The 25,113-nt window shown below is 39.1% G+C and overlaps 2 protein-coding genes across 4 annotated transcripts in view; one reads left to right on the top strand and one right to left on the bottom strand.

Moving 5' to 3' along the window:
- The window catches only part of LOC139936930 (arf-GAP with GTPase, ANK repeat and PH domain-containing protein 1-like), a 99,011-nt gene extending 83,792 nt beyond the window's left edge, over positions 1–15,219 (top strand). For all 3 annotated transcript variants that reach the window (XM_071931765.1, XM_071931764.1, XM_071931766.1), the window contains exons 12-17: positions 534–607; positions 2,867–3,029; positions 5,130–5,247; positions 5,891–6,083; positions 6,689–6,856; positions 7,025–15,219. In XM_071931765.1, coding sequence (XP_071787866.1) covers positions 534–607; positions 2,867–3,029; positions 5,130–5,247; positions 5,891–6,083; positions 6,689–6,856; positions 7,025–7,228 — 920 coding nt within the window. In that variant the 3' untranslated portion in view covers positions 7,229–15,219. The remainder of the gene's footprint in view (positions 1–533; positions 608–2,866; positions 3,030–5,129; positions 5,248–5,890; positions 6,084–6,688; positions 6,857–7,024) is intronic.
- On the bottom strand, positions 10,472–24,886 carry LOC139936931 (immunoglobulin-binding protein 1-like). The gene is made up of 8 exons (XM_071931767.1): positions 24,770–24,886; positions 22,145–22,257; positions 20,746–20,884; positions 20,006–20,188; positions 18,775–18,942; positions 17,608–17,747; positions 17,006–17,130; positions 10,472–16,325 (listed from the first exon to the last, which is right to left on the bottom strand). Exons 1-8 carry the CDS (start codon positions 24,884–24,886, stop codon positions 16,285–16,287), a joined length of 1,026 nt encoding a protein of 341 aa, XP_071787868.1. The 3' UTR covers positions 10,472–16,284.
- Positions 24,887–25,113: the final 227 nt, after the last annotated feature.

Genomic DNA, 25,113 nt, shown 5'->3' with positions numbered 1-25,113 from the left:
TATTAGTATGTTGAGATGCCCTGCAGAGGGAAAAAGGGATCAACCCAACAATCTTTTGCAGACATGCAAACTAAAACAGTGTAAAATGTTGATTTGTTTGTGTATTTTAAAGTGTTGTTTATTTATTGATTGATTGATTTATTGATTTAGTAGTGATTGATTGAGTTAATGACTTAGTGATTGATTGATTAATTAATTGATTGATTGATTTATTGACCGATTGGTCAATGATTGATTGATGATTGATTAATTTATGTATTGGTTTGTTAATTGATTGGTTGATTGATTAATTGCTAGATTGGTTGGTTAATTGATTGATTGATTTATTGGAAGATTGATTGATTGATTTATTTATTGGAAGATTGATTGATTGATTTATTTATTGGAAGATTGATTGATTGATTGATTGATTTATTGGTAGATTGATTGATTGATTGATTTACACATGTATTTATTGATTAATTGATTGACTAGTAGATTGTTTGAATCACAACAAGTACTGATTAGAACTTTCTTTCTTATATTTTGTACAGATACAGACGAATATGAATTTGTCATCGTTTCACTGGACAACAGGCAGTGGAATTTTGAAGTCTCATCTGCTGAGGTAAGTTATCATTTATTAAATTTTCCCCCCAAAATACCAGAACCATAGTCCATCTCATACCTTGGGGTTGTAAATTGTAACAGTTGGCGCTTTTTTCTCGGTCATTGAGACATTTATAGCATGTGGCCATCTTGTCTGATGCGTGTGTCGTGTGTGTCGGCACACCTGTAGATGTGTTGAATATAACTGTTTATCGGATAAAAGGAAAGGCGTTATACCACCTTGAGCTGTGAGCAGACAGTCTAACTTGTTGCACACTTGTTTGTTATGGTGCGCCTGCAGCGGGGGTCTACATCAAGGTACGCCAGCCAGTCTGGGGTCTGTTCTGGAATGGCAGCCCTTAAAGGCAGTGGACACTGTTGGTAATTACTCAAAATAATAGTAAGCATAAAAACGTACTTGGTAACAAGCAATGGAGAGCTGTTGGTCATATAACACAGTGTGAGAAACGGCTCCCTCTGAAGTAATGTAGTTTTTAATAAAGAGGTAATTTCTCACTCCAATATTAAAAGACTTGTTTGTTATGCATCTGAGAGCACTCAAATTTGTGCTCTTGCAGTTTTGATGACTAATTGATTAAAAATGTTCACAGATTTATTATTTCGTGCATATTTTGGGCTACACCAAGTGAGAATACTTTTCTTTGACATTTACCAAAAGGTGCCCAGGGGTGGATTTCACGAAGAGTTAAGACCAGTCTTATCTCGAGTTAGGACGAGTTACTAGTCCTAACTTAGGATGAGCCATACGTTTTGTATATCTCCTAGGACTAGTCCTAAGTTAGGACTAGTTCTAACTCTTTGTGAAATCGACCCCAGTGCCTTTAACCTCAGTCTGTGAGGAACGTTTAACAGCTCCGCACAAAAGGCTACACAAATCTCATTTTGATAATTTGGTGACACATTTAAGGAGTGTTTGACATCGTAGCCTGTTGGGTATTGTGTTTGGGATTGAGTAGGGTTACAAGGTCAAGGTTGCAACATGTATTTGTGGCTGTCGTGCTTTTGTATCAGTTTGAATGCCAGTATTGTAGTTACATACATAATAAAAGTGCCATATATCCAATAAAATGCTCAAAGGCATTGTACATGTACATACAAAGGTTAGAACACTATACATTATTAAAAGCAACAAAAAAATGCTAAAAAGATAAGAAATTGAAACAAATCAAACCAGGCAAAACTTTAAACTAGTACAGAAGGTACATGTACAACTCACAGCAAAAATGCATGAATCAATGTACACAAACAATTTAACAAGTCTAGTTGTATTCAACATTAAAAAGATAAGTTTTGAGAAGTGGTTTACAAACAGCTATAGAGTTCAAATTTCTTAAGTCTGCAGGAAGACTGTGTCTTACTCATTATCATAAACGGAATGTATTGCTAGATGCCTGTGGGGAGAGGGTGGGTGTGGGGGGGGGGGGGGACGGCTATGATTGAAAGGTGTTCAGCCTCAGCAAACAATGGCCTTTTTGTAAGAATTTCAATGAACCTGCCTTTCTGCGATTCATCATCAAACAACAATATGTTTTATTTTTATGCCTAGGTTTTTCTCTTCTACAATACTAGTCTTTAGTATTTTTCTGTATTAACTTCTCTGTGTTTCTTGGTGTGTTTTGTAAGGCCACTGTTTTTGTTATTGTAAATTTTGAATTTTCATGTGTTTTTATGCTAGATAGTTATTGTTATTATTATACAAGTATACACATTATAGATGACGGTGCATGACGGTGCATGTACGGTGATGACGGTGCATGTACATGTATAAGTAAGATGAAAGCAATAACAATAACTACATTATAATGACCTTCTCATACATGTACATGTATCTGTACATTAATTGATAGTGTAGCAGCGGTGCCGATCGACCGGTAGGGGGCGCCAGCACGACTCCCCATTATAGCACCGCTGGCAACTCAAGCAGGCCGATCGGTATATCTGCTCACCAGAGAGGGCGCTCTCTGGCTTAGCTTTCTGCTTCGTGTAGTTTTATGACTTGTGTGTGAATAAACCTCCAAAGAAACGGAAAGAAAAGGCAGTTAATTGTACCTTCAGTTGTGTCATTAAACTGTGTACAACGCAACCCACGGTCAATGCTACAATATGGTGCTTGTTTGTGTTATTGTTTGTTACCTGTGATATGTTTTATTAGAAAAATACCATTTCTGCATTCCAACGTGTTTGTCCCATGAGTTGATCTAATTGCATAATATACTCGGTGCATCATTTATGGTTTGTGTTTTTTGTCTCTTCGTAGGAGCGTGATGTTTGGGTGACGGCAATCGAACAGCAGATCCTAGCATGTCTACAGGCCAACGTCAGCGCCAAAGGCCTCATGACTAACGTGGAGAGGTCTGCTGCCGTCGAGACCATTCGGAAAGTTGCTGGAAATAATATGTGTGTGGACTGCAGTTCACCAAGTGAGTGCAAAAAAAAGAACAAAATCATTCCCCCCAAAATATTTCAAATTGTTTCTTTAATGCGTTTCTGCTTTGTTGCCAAACTGGGCCCAATTTTATAATGCTGTTTGGCAGGAAATTCTAAATAGCAAATTCCTATGCTAAGCAAGAAATTGTTGGTGTACTATTCACATCAATGGTAAGTGCACATTAGTTTGACTGGTAACCTACTTTTGGTAAGCAAGAGATTTCCATGCTTATACAATGTAAAGCTTTTGTGCTTACATGGTTTATGAATTGGGCCCAGCTGTGTTATGTAATATTGATGTTGTCATTCTGCAAAGCTCCTTTTGCCATTGATATTGTTATTAATACCTTTTATATAACTGTTGTTATTATCGTAATTATTATTTTTGTTCATTGCATTCCTCTTTGGAGGAAGTCTGAAATTGTTGATATTTTGTTTGTTCATTGTTTTTGTTCTGGTTTGTTTATTGTCATTGGGCATTTCAAGACAAGCCTCTATTTGTCTTTTGAAATTACCCTGAAGTAGCTGGCTGTGGTGTCACTGCAAGGTATCATACACCACAAGCTCTCTGTATTGAGTTTGACACCATGCTTAAATGGAATTTAACTGCAGTAACTGGAATCTAACTGCAGTATTGGGCAATAACAGCCAAATACAATGTATATATTGATATTCGTGCATGCCTGGCTCACTTCATTAGTGGTCCCGATTTAATATCAAACTTGTATGGTACACTGTATCAGTCACTTTGAGTGATACATGTTTATTAGGGAGCGTCTCAAAAGTCGGAACGGCTATATGCCCAAGGGAATGTTCCGCCGGGAATACTCGAGCGATCCGTGGGCACTATACACTGTTCTCAGTGGGAATAGCGCGTGTGCTCCGCGGATCGGCAGAGTGTTTCCCAGTCAGCGATCCTCTGGGAACAACGGAAGCATACTGTATTCCCAGCGGTATGTTCCTACGGGAACATTCACGTTCCTACGGGAACATTCACAACTCGGTTGTATTGTTTCAATTGGTTTGTTGTGTTACGTCAGTGTACAGCGAACTCCCGTTAGTGCTTGTCGAGATCAATCATCAATCATTGCGTGTTCCCACAGGATCGTTGCCATATGCCCATTGGATCGCTGTCGTATTCCCTGTGGAATGTTCCAACCGTTCCTACTTTTGAGACGCTCCCTTCATAATGATGTCATATTTCTAACTTTGTTGAAGGCTTTCTTTGTAGAGTTTTATAGTGGTCAGAGTTGATGAATTTTGTACATGACTTTTTGTTGTGCTTGTATAATAATGCCAGTCAATATGTGTGTAATTGTTTTATAACGAGAGTGTGTTGCAATTGCATTTGTATGTACACATATTGACTGGCAATGAGGTAACTAGTGTACGTCTATTCCCCCAGGGACTTCGAGTGACTAGAAAAGGGAAATAGTACGCTCTTCTGGTCACTCACAGGCCCGAGGGGGAATAGACGTACACTAGTTACTGAATTATGCCAGTCAATATGCGTCTTGTAACAAACCTTGGTGTTAAATGTGAAATAAGAACAGAAATCTGGAAAAGAAAGGAAGTTTTGTAGTTGCTGTTCACGGTTTCAGTCAAGAGAGGGCGCTGTAACCAGGCACTATTTTCACTAAAACACTCGCGCGGGATCACTAGACTAAATTAGTTCACCCCTTGTGACCGTGTTTCAGCCAACCAGAATACAGAACAAGCAAGAGGTGTGTTATACTATATATTACCTTATTTGCATTATTGCCATCGTTTGCATTGTAATATGCTTGTCATAATATAGGCCTACTATCCTTCTGTTTTATTTTTTAAATATTTATGTATAGGTTTACATGTTTATCTGTAAATTTTTTTAATTTTTTAATTTTTTTATTTATTTATTTATGACTGCCCTTTGAAAGTCATCTTCGAGATGACATGGTAACCATTAACAGATAAATGTGCCTCAAACACTCCAATCCTGTACATGTATGTTACCAAACAGCTTTAGTATTTATCTTGCCGTCCCGTTACCAAATTGGCGAGCCATGTTTAAGCGTCATGTGTTTTCATCACTTTATGTTTGAATCTTATGACAGATCCAGACTGGGCTAGTCTCAACCTGGGTGCTCTAATATGCATCGAGTGCTCGGGGATCCACAGAAATCTGGGCTCACATGTCTCAAGAGTGCGCTCATTACAACTCGACGAGTGGCCGTGAGTATTCCTATCCAGTTACTAAGCCAAAGTAGTAGTCCATGCAGGAAGAATGATCTGTAATTGGAATACACAATCTGAGTAACATTACTGTCAGTAATGACTCTCAGATTCAAATATTAGTGGATAAAAAACAAACATTTTTTCATGACCACAACACTTCAAAGTGAACTGATCCACAAAATGTTTTATACCAGCTGTACTTCTAACCAAGTAAGTTTTTAATGCCACCAGACATGTACCTACTCTTTAAAGGATTTGGGTACCTTTTCAAAATGTCCATAGATTTACATTAAACTTACAGGGTTTGAAGTTAATGATAGTGGAAAGCTTCCCTTCAAATATTACTTATACTGAGGTGCTGTAGTTTTTGAGAAATGAGTAAAACAATGTCATGAAAATATGTTTGTAAATGATTAAAATAATTTTCGTCTCATGACACGGAAATTATTTTCATGACATTGTTTTACTCATTTACCAAAAACTACAGCACCTCAGCACGTAATATTTTCGTGGAAGCTTTCTACTATCATTATCTTCAAACTGTGTAAGTTTAGTGTAAATCTGTGGACATTGTGTTTTTTGTCCTACAAAAGATGCAAAGACCCTTTAAACTGTGTGTGTGTGTTATTGTGACCAACAGGCCCGAGTTAACAGCGGTCATGCTATCCATAGGCAACACGGTGACAAACACTGTGTGGGAGGGGTCGTTACGGAACCAGACGAGGCCGCCTGTGGCATCCGGGAGGGAGGAAAAGGAAAAATGGATCAGGGCAAAATATGAGAAGAAGGAATTTGTAGCTCCACCACCGTTCACAGACAGACCGCTGGGACAGGTAGGCTGTTAAATTGATCTGCGTTAGTTTATTTATTTGACGCCACTGCAGTAGGACGCCCTCGCTCGGAGGTCAAGATGAGGTTTTGCAGAGGATAGTCTGGAAGTGGACATCACCCCGGCGCCATCGTTGAAGTGGAACATGCGTTCCATCATTTCATTATTGTTATACTTCCAAGATGGTGACGATGTGACATTAATGCTGAAGTTCCATTAGTAACATTTGTCACTATTTTTGACTGATATTTAAAAAACCAAATTTGTTTAGTGCAAAGGATTTGGTGCAAGTTTACGATATGCAACTGCATGCTCTTTAAAAGCAATTTTCTCAATTTTGGCCTGGCATTGGTACTACTTAATTATGATTTCCAAAAATTTTGCCCTTTGAAAACAGACAAATTGTGATTGAATATCCCTGAAATGTCCATTCAAATCTACACCAAGGCTATGCCCTGTCTTGCCCCAATCTTCCTAGCTTTTGGGGGGATTCGGGAGACACATTCCAAAAACTGTTTGGACAGACCATGTAATCATGTAACATCTACAAGACTGAAACTTCTGAATTGAATGCTTACTAATCCTGCACTTGATTTTCAACCCGTATAGCAACTGATGGAAGCTGTGATCAAGGAGGATGTACGCTCCGTCATGCTGATACTAATACATGCCAGTCAAGATGACGTTAACTACCACTACGGTGACGGAGACGGCAGGTCAGCATTACATCTCAGCTGTGCCATGGGTAATGTGGTCATTGCGCAACTCTTAGTCTGGGTGAGTGTTCAGATCATTCTTTCAATCACCCAGGGCCCAACTTCATGGCTCCAAAAGCAAAAATTGGCGCTTGCGGAAGCAGGGAATTATGTGCCTAACAATTGCATTAGTCTGTGTACATTTTTATCTTTGCAACCTGTTGACTCATTTGTGATCATTTCTTTACAGTACAACGGAGACGTGAAGGCAGTGGACGCTGACGGCAGGACGGCTCTCGCCTACGCCCGGAGCATCGGGGCGGACGATTGTGTAAAGGTCATGTTGGCCAATGGCTGCCCGGATGACGGGGGCGATGTGAACACAAACAACAGCGCGCTCAGGAGGACTCACGGCAAAAACACCATGGAGAAGATGCAATCAAGCATCATATGACAAAGTTTTTTGGTCCAGTTTTTTTTTTTTTTTTTACAAACAGTGTGTCTACTACGTGTACGTGTGTGTTTTAAATAGCAACTGCTCAGGTTTAGTTCTGCGGCCTCTGTGTTGATTGGCTGGAAGGCTACCTAAAGATGATTCGTCTCTGTCGTTACTCGACGTGGGGATGTAGACTCGGTGGTCATCAGTCAATGGGGGTGTGGATGGTGGAAGACCTGCAGTGCACAGCGGCCCACCTGGGCTGTGATATCGTATGGAGGATGGTCAACAAGCCGGATTAAAAGCTGAGGAATCCCTGCTTTGCTGAAAGCTACAGAAAATATGTCTCATTTTAAACAAGAACACCTTCCACTGAGTTGCGAGCGTCACATCACTAAACTATGAAATTGTGCTTATTACTTGCTGTACAGATACCGTGTAGTTACAATCTGGGTCCATTTCATTGAGCTGCTTCAGCACAAAAAAAACCTAAGCATAACAAAATTACGCTTACCAGAATAAGGTTACCAGCTGAACTACCGTGTCACAAGTAAAATTTGTTACTGGTATCCTGCTGGTTAAGCAATATTTTTTGCTTAAGCAGCTCTATGATATTTGGCCCTGGTAATGTTTGGACGTTAGATTCAGGCACTGAACAACAAGTCTGTACAAACGGCTTTATTTCACGTGTAGCTCTTCATCTTACGGTGTCGTGCATTTTGGTCATATAAATTAAAAGCGGTTTGAACTTGTCCTGTTTTTTTAATTAGCAGGTCATGCGTCACTCAACTGGCCCAGCGCCTTGCCTCATCCAAAGGTACTGGGATGGGCAAAGATATCAAGCACGTCTATTGGTTATTATTACTCAGTCCCATCATGCATCACACTCGACTCGCATCACTCGCACTGCACGCATGACTTACTTCCAGAACAAGAATCTGTGCAAGCTGATAAGCCCCTCCCAGCGGTCCTGGATATATCGCTGGGGCTGAGCTAGCCTGAACATCTGACATCACACTCAGAGGCTCGTGAACAACGCCAGAGACCTGTCTCCAAACAGGCGTGTACTTTTACCTTTGACCTCATTCATTCCGCATAGAGATACGCAGTCAAATTCTATTGCGGACGTGACAGCAGTGTACTGTTTTGGCATCTATGGAAAGCTCATGTCACTGCATGTTTATATGATATCATTGTGTCCAATGGAATCACTGGATCTGCCAGCAGGGACCTGTCTTTATCCTTGCGGATAAAGACAGGCCCAGTCTAGGGCTGAGCGAAGGCCCAATACTTGTAGTTTTTGATCAAACGAGGGGGCTATCAATTGTAGATTCCCTAGCATCACAATTACAGTTGATCTTGTTTTGACTGCCTTTATGTTGTGTACTTGCATCAATGACCACACAACAGAAAATTGTAACAACAACCATAAAAAGCAGTTTGTTTTTACTTATTACACATCACATGAATTTTGTTCACACACGCACTCCCCCTGTTGAAAATACTGCAGATTTCCTAACACCTGTAAGCTTACAGAGCAACCCTTAGCACAGTTTCTATTTCAAGTACATTGCTAGCCAGAAGTAGCAAAGCAAAAGGCTAAATTGTTAGCGCTCTTGTAAGGAGATGACAATGTAAACCCGTAAGCCTTTTTGAGGTATGGCGGATGTGATAGGAGTGTAATGTTTGGTTTACGTGTATACAGACAAATTTACCCAAACCTTACAGTTTTGTAGCATTGTGTTCGCCATATCTTAAAAAGGCTTATTGTGAACGCGCACGCTCGCTGTCAAATCTTTTAGATTGTTTATAAATTGCGCTTTTACTTGCGCATTTTTTGTCTGCTACAAAAAGTTGCTTAGCAGTAAACAGCTCTATGAAATAGGGCCTTGTTAGTTGGTGGTATACATCAGCCGTAACCATGCCCACTTCATAATGACTGGCTGCAACCAAAGCCCATAAGTAACGCTAATGGCTATTTTTTCATCTGCACTATTTGTAAGTCAAGCTAACTCATGTCACGTTCTCAACAATCTCAAAGTTGGACTGAGGTATGCGTCAGGTATTATCTAGAGCGAAGTAGATTCCCTTGCAACACCCCAATAGCGCCCTCATTGAGGTTAATGAAGACCTATCATTGGCTGAGATTTGTGCGAGCATGTTTCAATAGACCCGTCCCATGAAATATGTAAATTGCACATAGCGCGTGCGCACTAATGTTTTGGTTGGCTAAATGAGGGAACATCGCGCTGTTTTGTACATGGCTAATGGGTGCGTGACGCAGACGCGATTGCGCGTCTGCTAAGTGCACAACTCTATGGCGTTTGCCTACCAACAGGGTCTGTACGCATGCGTGAATGTGATGAGCATATTTCATGGGAAGGGTCCATTGGTTGACCTACATTGTAGGGGATAGCGGCCAATGCAAGGGTTTCCATTGTTTATTCCACAAATGCAAAAGTTTGTTTCATGTTCGGCTGGCGATGAAAAAGATACTCTGTACATTTTAAATTCTTGCCAAAAATTATTTTAATACTATCCTTTGCCCCGTTTAAATAAGTTGGATTTTTTGTGTGTGGACAAAATAGCAAAACTAAGACAAATATTCCATGACCAGGATCCAACGAGCTTGAACCAAAGACCGTACAAGTCTTGTTGGTGTTTGATCATTTTTGATTATTTATTTTTTACTTTTTAAATCTGCATACTTAAATGGGACCCAATGTGTGCAAGACTTGGATAGGAGCACACAAGATGGGAGCAAATTATTGACAGAAACAACTGCATCATGTTTAGATGCTGTTGTTTTTAAGCCTATTTTTATTCTTTGCACTTTTTTAGTCACATGGAATTTGGAATCAAATTTGTATTGAGGTTAACACCATTTGAAACAGGCGCTCATGAGTAGTGCCGAACCAAATTCTGAATTAAGTACATGAAAGAGCACATTGGGTTCAGACGTCGATTTTGTCATGAGCTGAACCTTATTTTTCGCCTGTCTGAAACCATGGAGGAAGGAATAGGAGGAGCTCGAACGACCCGCAAAACTGCAGAGTAACAAAAGAATACCCTGACAATGCCCCCGTCTAGCCAGTGGAAAAAGATTGGAGACCTCCAGCTGGACGGCCGATTAACAAGCAGGATTTGATCTCTTTGTACAGAACGTGCGGTAACGCCGCTCTGCACCGTTGCCTTCGTGTAAAGTTGAATCATTGGAGACGAGAATTGTGAATATTACACGTTTTCATTTACTGTTTGTGGTGTTTCACTGAAACATCATGGCATATTTTTTTCATTTTATTTTGACTTTCCGTTCACTAGCGGTGGTTCAAAATTTGGGTATTAGTACACGAGGGTGGTTGGTATTCAATTGTGTTTTTCGATTTGGTGAGCACAAGTGTACACAATTTTTATCAGGTCTCAAAAAAGTTGTTTTTCTGTATTATATCCATACGACATACGACACCATGGTTGAGTGAAGAACCAAGTGCGCACGCGCAAACTCACATACGCCAGTTCGCCCATTGTCTGTATAAGGTATGTGGGTGATTACAAGGTGTCGTTAAACGGTTGCGGTACCGCAGGTTCGACTTTTGAAGTCCCTTCGTTCGAGCTCCTTCTATTCCTTCCTCCATGCTGAAACCAACCGTTTTCGCGTCGACCTAGAGTTACTCCAAATATTTTTTGGTCGGCTTGACTCTGGCGCTCCTGTCTGAAGCGGGTGTAAGTTAAGGAAAATATTTTAAAATACTTGTAAGAAAGTTTGAAATTCCAGTAAATGTTAATTAGAAACTGAAATGATGTTGGCCCTAGTCACTAAAGCACCAGGCAATGTGTGTATGTCACATGTTTTTTTTTGTACCAGGAAAGTACTGACAATTCCTTGTAAGGATTTTTAAGAAACGGGTCTTTTTGTCGTACAGCACTTAAATCAAACGGAAACGAAGACCTTTTGGGGATGATTAACGTCTCTGATCCAGCCTTGATTTTGTACTTACTGGACTAACCAATGTATTTGCCTCACAGAGAGCTAGTTTGAACATAGTTTGAAATGAGGTGAACATTGTTGCAAGCTTTGTCAGATTTACCACATGTAGTTTTTAGAAATGTTAAAAAGGAAAAGTGGATTTGGAAACTTTGTACGGTGAGATATAAATATTGTAGAAATTTTAACCGGAGCATATTGATTTGAAACGCAATCTAAAACACACTCTCCCACTTCTAAAACTGAATCTTCCTCCTTTGTCTTCGTTCTCCCCACAGGGTTCTTGGATAGTACAGTGATTAAGCTCACTTTTCTGAGAGTCCTTGTAGCTTCACACTAGAATTAATGAATAAATGAATGAATGTATGAGAGGTAGATCCTACCAGGACTACTTGAAACTTAAAGTGAGAAAAAAAACACCTGAAAAACATTATATATATTATAAATATTATTGACTGTACAGAGATTGACTTCTATGTGATATATATACTTTGAACTAATGGTTATAACATGATTTGTGTAAAGTACGTTGCGCGATAATCAACTAGAATTGTCGCTGTTACTGTGACTGTCACACGTAGAGTGTCATGTGACTGTTGGCACATGAATTGTCTAGTGTCATGTGACTGGAAGCACATGACTTATAAAAACAGATGGTGCTGTAGTGTAAAACCATCTTGTGCAATGGTCAGTCGACCAAAAAAACTAACTGGCAGTGCTTTTTGTACAGATTTGTAGATTTTGAAGTCCACTGCCAGACTCGCTGTAAGTTGTAAACAAGATTGTTGATATTTCCAGATGTAGTTATTATTGTGACTTGAGACAAGTGGTTGTTTAATTGCAACCTCACCCCCACCACCCATCCCCATTTTGTTGTGCTTACACCAAATGGAAAGCTATGAAATGAGTTTCTTTGTTCTCTAAAAACTAAACCAGACCAAGGGATGGAAGTTGACCTCGATTTAAAGTTGTTTGAAGTACTTAATCCAGAAAAATGTGTGTTAAATATCAATAGAAACTTGAACAGTTGATAAATGTTTCCTGTGGGATAGAACTTAACCCCTTTCCATACTACTCTAGTGCAACCTCGGGGAATAACCATCGGCCTTTTCACACTTGGATTAATTTACCCCTGATCCACCCCAGCAAACTGGCAAAGCCTGGCAATAGCCACCCCTGCTCTGGGGTAGGGGTAAGCGGTAAAACACTGGTGTACAATATTTTTTAAATGAGCAAATGGAACCCCATGGAACTGGGACCTAGGCGGAAACAGTGTGAAAGTGCACTTGAGTAACCATAGAGTAACCAATTATTGGGCGTCCCAGGGTCTGTTTACCAGTTTATTTGGGTTTCTTCCCCATTTCTGACTCCATTTATAGAGTTTGATGAATACTATTTTCAAATCTGAAGAGTCCAAACACTAGTGGTCCAAACACTAGTGGTCCAAACACTAGTGGTCCAAACACTAGTGGTCCAAACACTAGTGGTCCAAACACTAGTGGTCCAAACACTAGTGGTCCAAACACTAGTGGTCCAAACACTAGTGGTCCAAACACTAGTGGTCCAAACACTAGTGGTCCAAACACTAGTGGTCCAAACACTAGTTTTCACAATTGTGGTGATGTAAAGTAGATCACGTGAAATGTAACACCTTGGAAAATGTATTTGTCTTTTTTTGCCCCCAATAGGCAAATAATTGTTCAAGTAACTAAACTTAAAATCTCATATTTTTGTGACGTAAATTCTGTGGAATGACATTCATTGATGGTCTTATTTAAAGACAAAGTGCAGAATTTGCAAATAAGTGTCAATAACAAATTAGTGTCAATAATAAAAGCTCACCAATTACAGATTATAAACGCACTGACTAATCCCGAAAAGAAATATTTCGGTCTGAAATATTTTCAAGAGTCAAGAAAAAAACACCTTAGGAAACCCCCTGTTGCTTATTTTTATTACAAGAATCAAAATTAGCGCAATATGAATATGAATGAAATTCCTGACTATGCATACACAATTTGATGGTTTCACCACAAAATTTGAAGACATCTTTACAGGTTAGTCATAAAATTGGTTTATTGTAAACTAAGAGGACGAACATGAATGAACTCTTTCAAACACAATTCCATTGTTCGCTCTCTTTAAAATGTGAGTCAATGTACATCATCCAATCTACAGGCATCCGTCTCTCGATGGCTACTTAGAGATAGTTTGTCTTTTCTGTACTTGAACTTAAGATTTAAGACAAACACAAGCGCAGACATCTTTAGTATGTGTACATGAACATGTATTTTATTGGCAAATAAATCATCATGACAAAGCAAAAGGAGTAGGGGACAGAAATATTGGTTCTTATTTGGCAGAAATTATGATCAGCAATAAATCATGACCCATGTATAGAATAAAATAGTTGGTAAAGATCAAATATGAATATATGAGGTGGCGATTGAAAAAGAACGCTTTTGTAGATTTTGACTGAGCAGATTCATTTTTTGAAAACAAAAGTTTTATCTTGTATCGGGTGCCTTTAAAGACACGGGACACTATTGGTAATTGTCAAAGACTAGTCTTCTCACTTGGTGTTTCTCAACATAATATGCACAAAATAACAAACCTGTGAAAATTTGAGCTCAATTGGCCGCCAAAGTTGTGAGATAATAATGAAAGAAAAACACCCTTGTCACACAAAGTTGTGTGCTTTCAGATGCTTGATTTCGTGACCTTAAATTCTAAATCTGAGGTCTCGAAATCAAATTCATGGAAAATTACTTCTTTCTCGATAACTACGTTACTTCAGAGGGAGCCGTTTTATACTATCAACCTCTCTCCATTACTCATTACCATGTAAGGTTTTATGCTAATAATTATGTTGAATAATTACCAATAGTGTCCACTGTCTTTAAGAACCTGAAGAAAAAAACGACAACAAAATAATTCATGAGTCTTACCTTGCGACACTAGCAGAGTCTTTCTCAATCAGAAGGTAAAACTTAACCTTTGAGAAAGACTCTGCTAGGGTCAAAATGACAGACCCTTAACTAGTTTTGCGTGGAAGTTGTAGGCTCCTTTGGTTGCTAAGCAGTTTGCCACAGCTACACGTAGTTCAATTTTCTGCTCAAATTTTTTACAAACCTGTTACACACAGTTAGTCTTTAAGGTTTGTGCTAACCACATTTTAGACCAAACGATCTCAGGATGATTGTCATAGAAATCAGAACTTTCTGATTACTAAATGGTTGGTTAATGTACCTTTTGTAAGTTACATGTAGTTTGGTTATAAGCTAATACACTAATGAAAAAAGTACAATTTACATGTATCATGTGCCAATGAAATATTTCGGCCATTTGTGGCCAAGGGACAATTTCATAAAGCCTGTAAACAGATATTTTCTGCTAACTGGTTAGCCATTAACATAAATTCTATTTTTAATAACTGCTTAAGCAAAGCAAGAGGCACGTTTTCTCATGAGCAGTAAGCAGATAACTGACGCAGCAACGCAAGTCCAATGTGGATCCACACAATACGGCTCAAAAATCGTGTATGGAATACACATGTGCTTGCACAATAATTTGCTTAGACAGTTTAACAGCTTTATGAAAATTGGGCTTGGGTGGTACATGTACATACATGTACATACATGTAGGTCTAAGACACTATTATTAACCTAAGTCCTAGGGGATTGCAAATGCAGTTTTACAAGGATAGGTAGCTCGCTATAAGAAGCACTGCATGTAACCATGGTAACCAGACACCAGAGCTACATAAAATCAACACCTCATCGCATACTGATCACAAATTTGTACAGCGTCTCATTTCTGTACTTAACAATAACAAGTATTACTGTAAAAGCAATTTCCTTCTGTTTTATATTACGTTACCAAAAGTAAACTGATTTATTTATTATGTAGAGATAGAAATTATGCAATGAAAGTATATTGTGTACATTTCCAGATGAAGAACAGTGAATGATTAAAAGAAATGGCTGGTACAAATATGAATAAAAAACCTGTGATATGATGAGGATATGTTCTGGAAGTGGTATCGTTCTTTATTTTTGGGCATGCTTTTGGCGTCACTGATGTCTCTGGGGTGTTGCTCAGAGTGCTTTTCCAAACACCAAGGTATCCATTTAAACACAACTATACACAGCCGTTGCAGAATCCATTGTAGTTTGTAATCGTACATGTACATGGGTCGTTTTTTTGTCTTTCAATGATGTAAAGACACGTTGAATCATACTGATCAAAGTCGTACAAAACAAAACTCAAATTATTTTTTAGTTGTCATGATTTCAGGAGACATGTATATCACCGGCCGTAAAGCCAGCACAAGAAAAAAATACAGTTTATAAAATACATAACATCGGTACAGCAACACAGTGAGGGTAGGACCACACTCTGCTGGCGGCAAACTAAAGTCGCGGCATCGCCCAACCTTTTCCGGGAATAGTGCAACTGCCTTGATAAAGGCTACTTTTAAAGGCAGTGGACACTATTGGTAATTACTTAAAATAATTATTGGGATAAAACCTTCCTTTGTGACGAGTAAATGGGAGAGGTTGATGGTATAAAACATTGTGAGAAACGGCTCCCTCTGAAGTGACATAGTTTTCGAGAAAGAAGTGATTTTCCACTAATTTGATTTCAAGACCTCAGATTTAGAATTTGAGGTCTCGAATTTGAGGTCTCGAAATCAACCATCTAAACGCACACAACTTCGTGTGACAAGAGTGTTTTTTCTTTCATTTTATCTCGCAACTTCAACGACCAATTGAGCCCAAATTTTCACAGGTTTGTTATTTTATGCATATGTTGGGATACACCTAGTGAGAAGACTGGTCTTTGACAATTACCAATAGTGTCCAGTGTCTTTAACATAACTTTTTAGTGCCACAATACTTTAAAAACACAGTGTGTTGTCTGCCAGACAGTTTCTCCTGGGTTTTGCTTTTGAGGCAAGGTGAAGTTGCCTTTCCGTGAAGCAGTGTCTAACTTTATACAACTTCCGACCTGTGAGAAGGATTCTGCGGAGTTGAATAACCAAGGTTGATCTCCATCTACTGGTGGTTGACTGTCTTGTTGGTGGGCATCAACTCCTGTTCTCTCTGTTTCCACAGCCTCTCTTGTGAGCTAAAGAAAGATGCAATGAGAAGAAAGAGTGGTGAGGAATTCACAGAATCGGAAGAGCAGTTCATAATAATTGTGTTTTTTTAAATCGGCTGTCGTGGCCGAATGTTGTAAGCCGCATTTGTATTAATGAAATTGCAAAAAGTCTGTAACCAGGGGTTACAAAATAACCCCCGGAAAAAGGGACATTACAAACATAAAGTCCAGTACCATCTGTCTCTCTTTGTGCGGAGTAACAAATCATAGCTCGATTAGGAGCGTGTCTGTGCACGCTAGACATTGGTATGTCTGGGTGGATATGCAAGTATGGGGTGTCATGGCCGAGCAGAAAAGAGCACCGAATTCAAGCTCTGGTGATTCTGTTCAGCAGAGTGTGGGTTCGAATCCCGGTCTTGACACTTGTGTCCCTGAGCAAGACACTTAACAACAGTTGCTTCTCTCCACCCAGGGGGTGATGGGTACCTGTGAGGGCAGAGATGGTTCTTGTGATTGACTTAGCCGCATATTTGTTGCACAAATAATCTGTGAACTTTTAAAGCAGAAAATGTATAACTATGCAAAAGCTTGAATTTGTGTATGGCTGTTGTACAGTCATTCTCAAATCAGTGCTAACTTTCTATGCATTATTCACTCTATATATTGATAGCTGGACAAACAAAAAAGACAAAATACAAATGACTTACTGTCTTTCCAATCGTCCCATTCTCTGGCTTTGGTGAGTGCTTCTGGGTCGTCGTTATCGATGGCCTCCTCTTTTTCCTGTTCTTTCCTCTCTGCTTCTTCCCTCTCACTGACTGGAGTTGGATTCCTATCAAATCAATCAGTACGAGCATTAATCAAATAAGATTTTTGTGTGCCTTGGTACATCCCAAAGTCAATAGCATATCTTGAGTGATAATACCCTCTCGTGATAACATGTATATTATGGGTTGTGCCAAACGATTTACGACCCTTTTTGAGTACAGAAGATAGATCGTTTATGTACGATAGGGGCCTAATAACGCTTTCAGAATACACGAAATAGATCATACATGTACATGTACGACCTCAACACTAAAAGAGTTAGTTCAGGTGGATATGTGCGCATTGTAAGACTACTTACAATGTAGTTCAGAAAAGAACTGTCCTGCTTATTAACTACTACCTGGCCATATTTGTAGATATACACACATCATGTAGTGTGAAACCAAAAACTGAATAAACATTGCTACCTCACCATTCACATACCTCAAAACCTACATGATTAGTTATTTTTTACTTATGCGCAAAACACAGTGCAGCTTACGTGGAGTTGGGTAGGATCTTTCCCTCGGCTATTTCCTTCTGGTAGAACTCTTCTAACGTCATGGTAGGTACACTAGGATAACCAGCTCCAAATACCTGAGCCTGTATTGCATCTCTGGTAAGAATGAAAGGCTTCATTGGCTGTGGAACATACAAGGTAGATACCGTTAAAAAAATGCAGCCTGACCAGTTCTAGACCCTGGACCAATTTCATTTAGCTGTTAAGCAGAAAATCCTGCTTAGCAAATTTCTTGGCTAAGCAAAGAAATGATTAGGGTACCAGTTGCAGCAATGGTAACTGTATGGTGTTCCGGTTGGTAATCTATTTTTGCTTTGAAGCAAAAGTTGTTGGCGCTAAGCAAGTTTTTCGAGCTTACAGGCTTTATGAAATTGGGCCCTAATAATAATAACACAATTTATATGACGCATAATGCAGGAGGCTCTATGTGCAACACATAACATAAAACGATGAAAAATATACTAAAAACAATTGTTACAAAAGAAAGATTCAAACAAATGAGTGTTTAAAAGTCCTTTGAAAATCTGAAAAGAGTTAGCTTGAAGAATGTGAAAAGGTAAGTCGTTCCATATCGAAGGTGCAATGTTATGGCTCTGCTTATGGCCAAATTCTGCGCTTGCGATCACCATTGTCTGCTTACAAGGCAAACATCAAATTTCTGTGCTAGCTGTGTAGAGCAAAGAATACCTAGTTACACAGTAGGCACGTGCACAAGCAGAAATTCCCTGCTAACTGTGAGATACGCTTGGCATAAGCGTGGAAGTCCCTGCTGACATAAGCGTCGATCCTTCGCTTACGGTAAAGCAGAGCCATGAAACTGTGCTCTTGTTGTTTAAATGAGTGCAATTTCATTCCTACCCCGTTGAATGGACAGGAAATGTACGTCTTCAAAATCACATCTGCTTTGCTAAAAAAAAACAAGGACAATATAACACGTTGTGTACTTTAACCCCATTGTTCTACATAGCTTCCATATGTATTGGCAAGGAACAAACTTGTATTGGTCACACTTAGCATATTTTGAAGCCGGCGCTTGTGTATATGGTTTTATCTGTAATGTTTGGTATTGAGGAAGTCCTGGGTGGAAAATGCTGCATTCCTAAAGGAACAATTCAAAACCTAAAACCTCTTTTCCTTTGGTCCTCGTACCTGCTTTGGTTTGCCCCTTGGAGGCTCTGGCTCAGCACTGGCTCCCTCTTTCTGTCTTGCTTTCATGCTAGCCATGTGTTGTAATATCTGAATCTCCTGCTGGATACCAGCTAATTCTTCCATAGCCGTATTTACCCATTTCTTCAAGCACAGGATGTAGTACTCTCTCTGTAGCAATAATGAATAATAATAATAATTGTTTTTTATACCCCGCTTTACACACCCGAATGGCATCTCAAAGCCCTTCCGACATTATTACCCCTGGTCACTGGCCATTTAATTCATTCCTTAAACCATCTCAGCTCCCTGGTGGGGAGTATACAGCCTGTGCAACAAATATGCGCTACTCGGCTAAATCAATCACAATAACCATCTCTACCTTCACAGGTACACATTTACCCCTCGAAATCAAATTCGTGGAAAATTACTTCTTTCTCGAAAACCACGTCACTTCAGAGGGAGCTGTTTCTCACAATGTTTCATACTATCAACCTCTCCCCAATACTCGTTACCAAATGAGGTTTTATGCTAATAATTATTTTGAGTAATTACCAATAGTGTCCACTGCCTTTAAGTAGACCATTTACATGTACATATTATGTTCACTTCATCACAATCTTAACCTGCACAAAGTTCAACACCACAACCCGTCAAACAACATCTTTGAATATCTCCAAGAGGGAATCAAAGTCACACTTGTTTCACTAGTTGTTCTCTTCACTTGTTCTAGACATGACTTTTGTGTCACTCAGTTGTTTTCTGTATGCGCCTTGATCAGTTTTCCTGATAACTGTGCAATATGAGTAAATATTTGTCTTATTATTAGCAGGCTTGAATCCTCGATTCTGATTGGTTGATCCACAGCAACAATGAGTGTGATAATCACACAGCCAATATTTATTACAGCCTGCATCTTGTGTTTTCTTACTCTCCGTATTGCCCTTTTATAAGCTATACGCAAAATGCACAGCTTATAAGAAAGTAATAAAATATTTGACGCGTTTGTGTCAAATGCTGATCGTTACATGTGTTGCCTGAGGTTCGCTTGAAGATAATATCATTATCACACGCGCACTCCTCGAATACGAATAACATAGCGCGTCTGCGTTCCATATATAACTCAGCCTTCGGCCTTGTTGGATATGGGACGCAGAAGTGCTATATTTTTCTGTATTCAACTTGCGCTGGTGTGATAACACATTATCAGTGGATTCTATTGATGCAATTTTACCTGTACATCTTCAGGTCTCTGTCTGATCTCTGACCACGCCCCTAGTGCCTTCAACTTCTCTTCTGTCTCTTTGGATTGTTTGTATCGTCGTATCTTGTCCTCTCTGTTGGCTTGCATCGCTCTGAGGTCAGGTGGACCTCTAGACGGCTGCTGAACCCTGGGCTCGGTATCCTCTGGTACCTCCTAAAAGAATTATTTATTTGTATTGCATAAATTCCTTATTTATATGTTCAAATGGAAGTCACATAAACTATATTCCGAACATGCTAAGAGAGTGTGCACAGTATAGTTGATCGTACCAGATATCTATAAAGTGTCTCTAGTTAGTTAAGTTCTTGTAATAAGTTGAGTCTGTCTGTAAACAGGATCAACGTGCTACAATTGGACCCAGTCTGTGAGCATCATGTCTAGCACCTCCCTAGTAGGTACGATCCAAGAACGGCAATTCGGTTTGTAGTACATCTTTCTTGATTGAAGTACATCCACTCCGTCTGGACAAGGATGGTCGCCAGAAATTTTTGAGCAGGCTCTTAGTTCTGGAGCACCATTTCTGATCAAACCCGTTCGAGCCCATTCATAAAGTTTAGAATTAGAATGAGAAAAAGTTGCTACTACGTCAACTCCGTTTTCACACCATAAACCTGTTCGGTTAACTTTTTCAGAACGTAGTGAGAGGAAGTTCAGTTTGATAGGGGCTTAAGATTGAGTTTGTACATTCATGAGAAAGGTGGAGGACCTACCTCTTGGGTCACACCGTACTGTCGACATCTCCCAAGGAAATCTTTGTAGTACGTCTTACCACGTTCAACCACAGCTAGTCTGTCCTCTTTCACTAACTGCAGGGAAAGACTGCCTAGCAATGCTGGTAAGAGCAAATACCTGGAAAATATACAAACTTTTTTTCATCTAAAAATCGCTCACATGCGTATTCTTTGGAATTACAACATCCGTTGTTTCAACAATTCTTAATACTTTCATTAGGTCCTTGTGAATGAAATGGTCAATATCACAGGCCTGGAGCCACTGAAGCTATGGCCTCTGTTGCCCCTGGTTTTGGTCTTGGCCTTGGTGCCCCTTTCAGGGCTGTATGCTTCGTTTTTGAAAGGGCAAGGGCACCAAGGCATTTTTTTCTTGGTAAAGGGCACCCTATGATGAAATTGCAAATTTGTACTGGAGCATTTCAAGGGCACCAAGGCAATGACCAGGGGACACGGAGGCAATCGCCTTCGTTGCCTGCGTGAAGTATCAGGCCTGCCCTTTCAAAATGTTCCCATAGACTTTAAGATTTTCCAGTATAAGTACCCTTTGCAAAATGAAAATGGCCTTGCCCTTTCAAATATGAAATTCCAGGACTGATATGGACTTACATGAACATGAACAATTATTTTTCTTTGCAGAATAAACATATTTTTCAATAAGTAAATCACCTCCATCTGTTGCCATTTGTCAATTTGCATAACATGTACACTGTGCATATTTTAACCGTCCCTTTTTGCATCAGGGTTATAAACAAAAGTAATGGTGCCTTAGGAATGTCATGGTATCAAACTCAAGTTCTGGGCAGATTGCAATACAACGATCTTAGTCAGCGGTCTAAAACCAGTTAGTTATAGCCGGCTATCTGTCTTAGACGGTCTTAGCTTAGTCAGTCATTAAGCCTGTTGCAATAAGCCGGTCTTAGATAAGTCGGCGAAAAGTAATGCAATACAAACAAATGTCCCATTATACTTAGCACTTCTGCAGTCACTGACGGTACGTTATTGCGCTATTGCAATCGGTCTATAATTAAAGACTGTCTAAGCGCGTTTCAAGTTAGCCGGCTATATCGCATAGACTGGTTTAAGACCGCTTGGTGCAATCCACCCCTGGTGGTTGAGACATCAGAGTGTGGGTTCGAACGAATCCTGGTCATGGCAATGGTGTCCTTGAGCAAGATACTTTACTATAATTTCTTCTCTTCACACAGTGGTATTAATGGGTACCTGCGACTGCGAGGGGAGAGGTTGATATTGTGTTTGAAAAAAAGCCATGGGAGCACCATTGCATTCCAGGGCATATGAGCCCAGGGCTATATACTAGTCCAGGGAGGCGTTATCAGAGAAAAATAAATCAAAGGAAGAACGAAAAGTCGAACCTTACCTAATATCTGTGGTTGGTATTTCATCCAGGTCTTCATTTGAGCTGAAGAGACTGAGTTGACTGACCATCAACGTAGCTGTCTCTAGCTTGTTAATGCATTCATTCAATGCATCCTGAAAAGAATTGAAAAAGCAGCGTTAAAAAATGTGTTTGGGTGTTTTTTTTAGACATCGTGTGTTTAAAAACGGAGCACCTTGTTTTTTCTGTCACTTACATGTAAATTTATTGTTAAGTGAACAATTTGGATCACATAGATTTTAAATACTCAGCGAATTTGGACATTTATTAATCCAATACTTGGCTAAAACCTTGTTGATGAGAAGTACCAACAAATATGATATGATTTATGTACCATTAATCCCGCTTTCACATCAATATCTCGAAGGAGTATTCACCAATGAATTTTATTTAAAGTCAGTGGACACTATTGGTAATTACTCAAAATATTTATTAGCATAAAACCTTTCTTGGTGACGAGTAAAGGGGAGAGGTTGATGGTATTAAACATTGTGAGAAACAGCTCCCTCTTAAGTGCCATAGTTTTTTGAGAAAGAAGTAATTTTCCACGAATTTGATTTCGAGACCTCAGGTTTAGACTTTGAGGTCTCGAAATCAACCATCTAAACGCACACAACTTCGTGTGACAAGGGTGTTTTTTTATTGCATTATTATCTCGCAAGTTCGACGACCGATTGAGCTCAAATTTTCACAGGTTTGTTATTTTATGCATATGTTGAGATAAACCAACTGTGAAGGCTAGTCTTTGACAATTACCAACAGTGTCCACTGCCTTTAATAAGTACCACAAAGGAAAGTTTTCTGCACCTTGAACATCATAGCCTACTTTATGATTTTTATTTCAATGTTAAAACGCAAATAATGAATTGTATAACACCTTAAACCTTTATGCCATGGGGATCTTCAATAATAATAATAGCCTACTACTTAAACTTTGTATACATTAATTATCGTAGCGTCATCTGTTATCGACCCTCATGTTTTCGAACCCCAACTTTGATTCCCGATTGTGCAAGCTGCACCGGTGACAGAAGCTATGCAGTTTACTCATGGTCTGTATTTTCATCAGGCTTAGTCATGCTGAGAATAAAGTTTCCTGTCGTTGGTTATGCTCAAACATTTATAAAATGATTGATTTTCGGTACAAATCACTAGTGCATTACTATGCCAACATTCAACTTGAGGTGGTTACTATTTGGGATTCTATGGTGTGCCAATATGGGGAAAAAATTAAAACATTTTAAGTGAAAATGACAATTTTTAATTTTTTTTTATTAACTGCATACTGTAACAAATTCCGATAAGCGTAATAAATCTTAAGTCTACATTAAAGATAAAATATCATAGATTGGTTTCTTATCTCCTGAAACCAAACATTACTGGTCTGAAATGGGGGAAAACGGATTTTTATAAAGGGGGGTGGGGTGTTTTACTTTCATGCCTTATGATATCTCTGGATTCTAATATAGTAGCCATAATGCCTTAGGACAAAAATGTCATTAAATTTGTTAAGTAGTAATTGAATAATATTTTTGATTTATTTTGCACGCAATACTAGCTTCTGAATATTCAATTAAATACCAACCAATGAAAGGTGTGAAAACATATGACGTTGCTCCAATGTCAGTTTTTGATTGTGAAAAATTTTTCTGATAATCTTCCTACTGAAAACAAATGACACCAGGATACGTCCGTATACCTTGTCATGCTTGCAATACTACATTTCTAAGCACTAGACGCTAAAACGGAAAGGTATTGAAGGGCTAAGTTTTGATTTTGAAGAACGATTCCGCATCTGCCCACCACTTTTTCCTTCGTTATGATTGATTATGAAATAATTTAATTTAAAAAAATGTCTAAATCTATCTTATTATTATTTTTATATATTACTAAAAGTCAAATTGTAAACAAAAATATTAGTAAATACGTGGGGGCAGGATACGGAAATCCCCCTTCTCTTTACAATACAATTTAGTGCACTTTACATTGTATTGTGTTCGCAATTGATGACACATGTTTTTATGCAACGACAATCGAGTCATGTCATTGAGTAGCCCAGGTTGGACTCCTCCCGCCTCCGTTGCAGCATGGTTGCAGGCAACGCGACAGAGTCCAGGGTATAAAGGTCCCGTACCATTGCGAAAAAAATTTCAAAAATCTGTTAAAAACATTTCTACTTAACTCGGGAGTCTGAACTTTTGTAGTTGGAACTCAAAGTTCGGATATAATTTCTTCCATGGATATATATTTGCTAGCTGTGAACTCGTTGAGAATATAGTTAGGGACACTATGATTTTATTAATATATGAACGGAATTTCAGCTTCTCAAATCAGGTAAAAAATAAAGAAAATTGTAGTCAAACTTGTGTTCGCATTGTAAAGAAACTTTACACCCAGGACGTCAGTGCAGTGGCACTGACTGACGTCCTACCAGGGCTAGTCATTGAGTTGACTCATTTTCATTGTATGATATGACCAATCCTACCTCCATGATATGACACTTTCACTGTCAGACAGTGGAGTTTTAATTTTATTTGTCAGCGTTAAAGAACACTTTTTCGTTTATTTACACCACATCTAACAACAACTAAACATAGAGACACCCACCTGGTAAGTTTTAGAATTGGTTGGATTTTCAGAATCTTGCAGCTGCTGCTGGCATCGCCATGAATCTTCAAATATGACAGACAATTTTGGTGCGCCGTCGTCTGCCTTTTCGGCCATTTTGAAATGCGCCCTCTATAGCCACCTCTAGTTTTAGTCGCCTGAACATCCCCTGACGTCACATAGTGAGGCTCGTGAATATTGATGGACCTTTCTTTCGTCAAAGTCCGATTTTTTACCAACCGAGGATGGAGAACTATGAAAAGCCATCAATTCAAAGTAAAATAGACAGCAACAGTTTGTAATAGTGTTACACAAATATTCAGAAGTAGTGTTGAATTTGTTCT

This window comes from Asterias amurensis, chromosome 5 (genome assembly GCF_032118995.1).
Source record: "Asterias amurensis chromosome 5, ASM3211899v1".
In the NCBI taxonomy this organism is placed as follows: Eukaryota; Metazoa; Echinodermata; class Asteroidea; order Forcipulatida; family Asteriidae; genus Asterias; species Asterias amurensis.
Note: the sequence above shows the minus strand (reverse complement) of the source record. Positions and strands in the feature narration are given on the sequence as shown.

Bases quoted from the DNA above. Each gene is read 5' to 3' on its own strand.
- LOC139936931 (XM_071931767.1), bottom strand. From the start codon at position 24,886: ATGGCCGAAAAGGCAGACGACGGCGCACCAAAATTGTCTGTCATATTT. The intron at 22,258-24,769 runs GTGGGTGTCTCT...AATTCTTTTCAG, and splicing joins CCAATTCTAAAACTTACCAG to GATGCATTGAATGAATGCAT. The intron at 18,943-20,005 runs GTAAAATTGCAT...TTATTGCTACAG, and splicing joins AGAGACCTGAAGATGTACAG to AGAGAGTACTACATCCTGTG.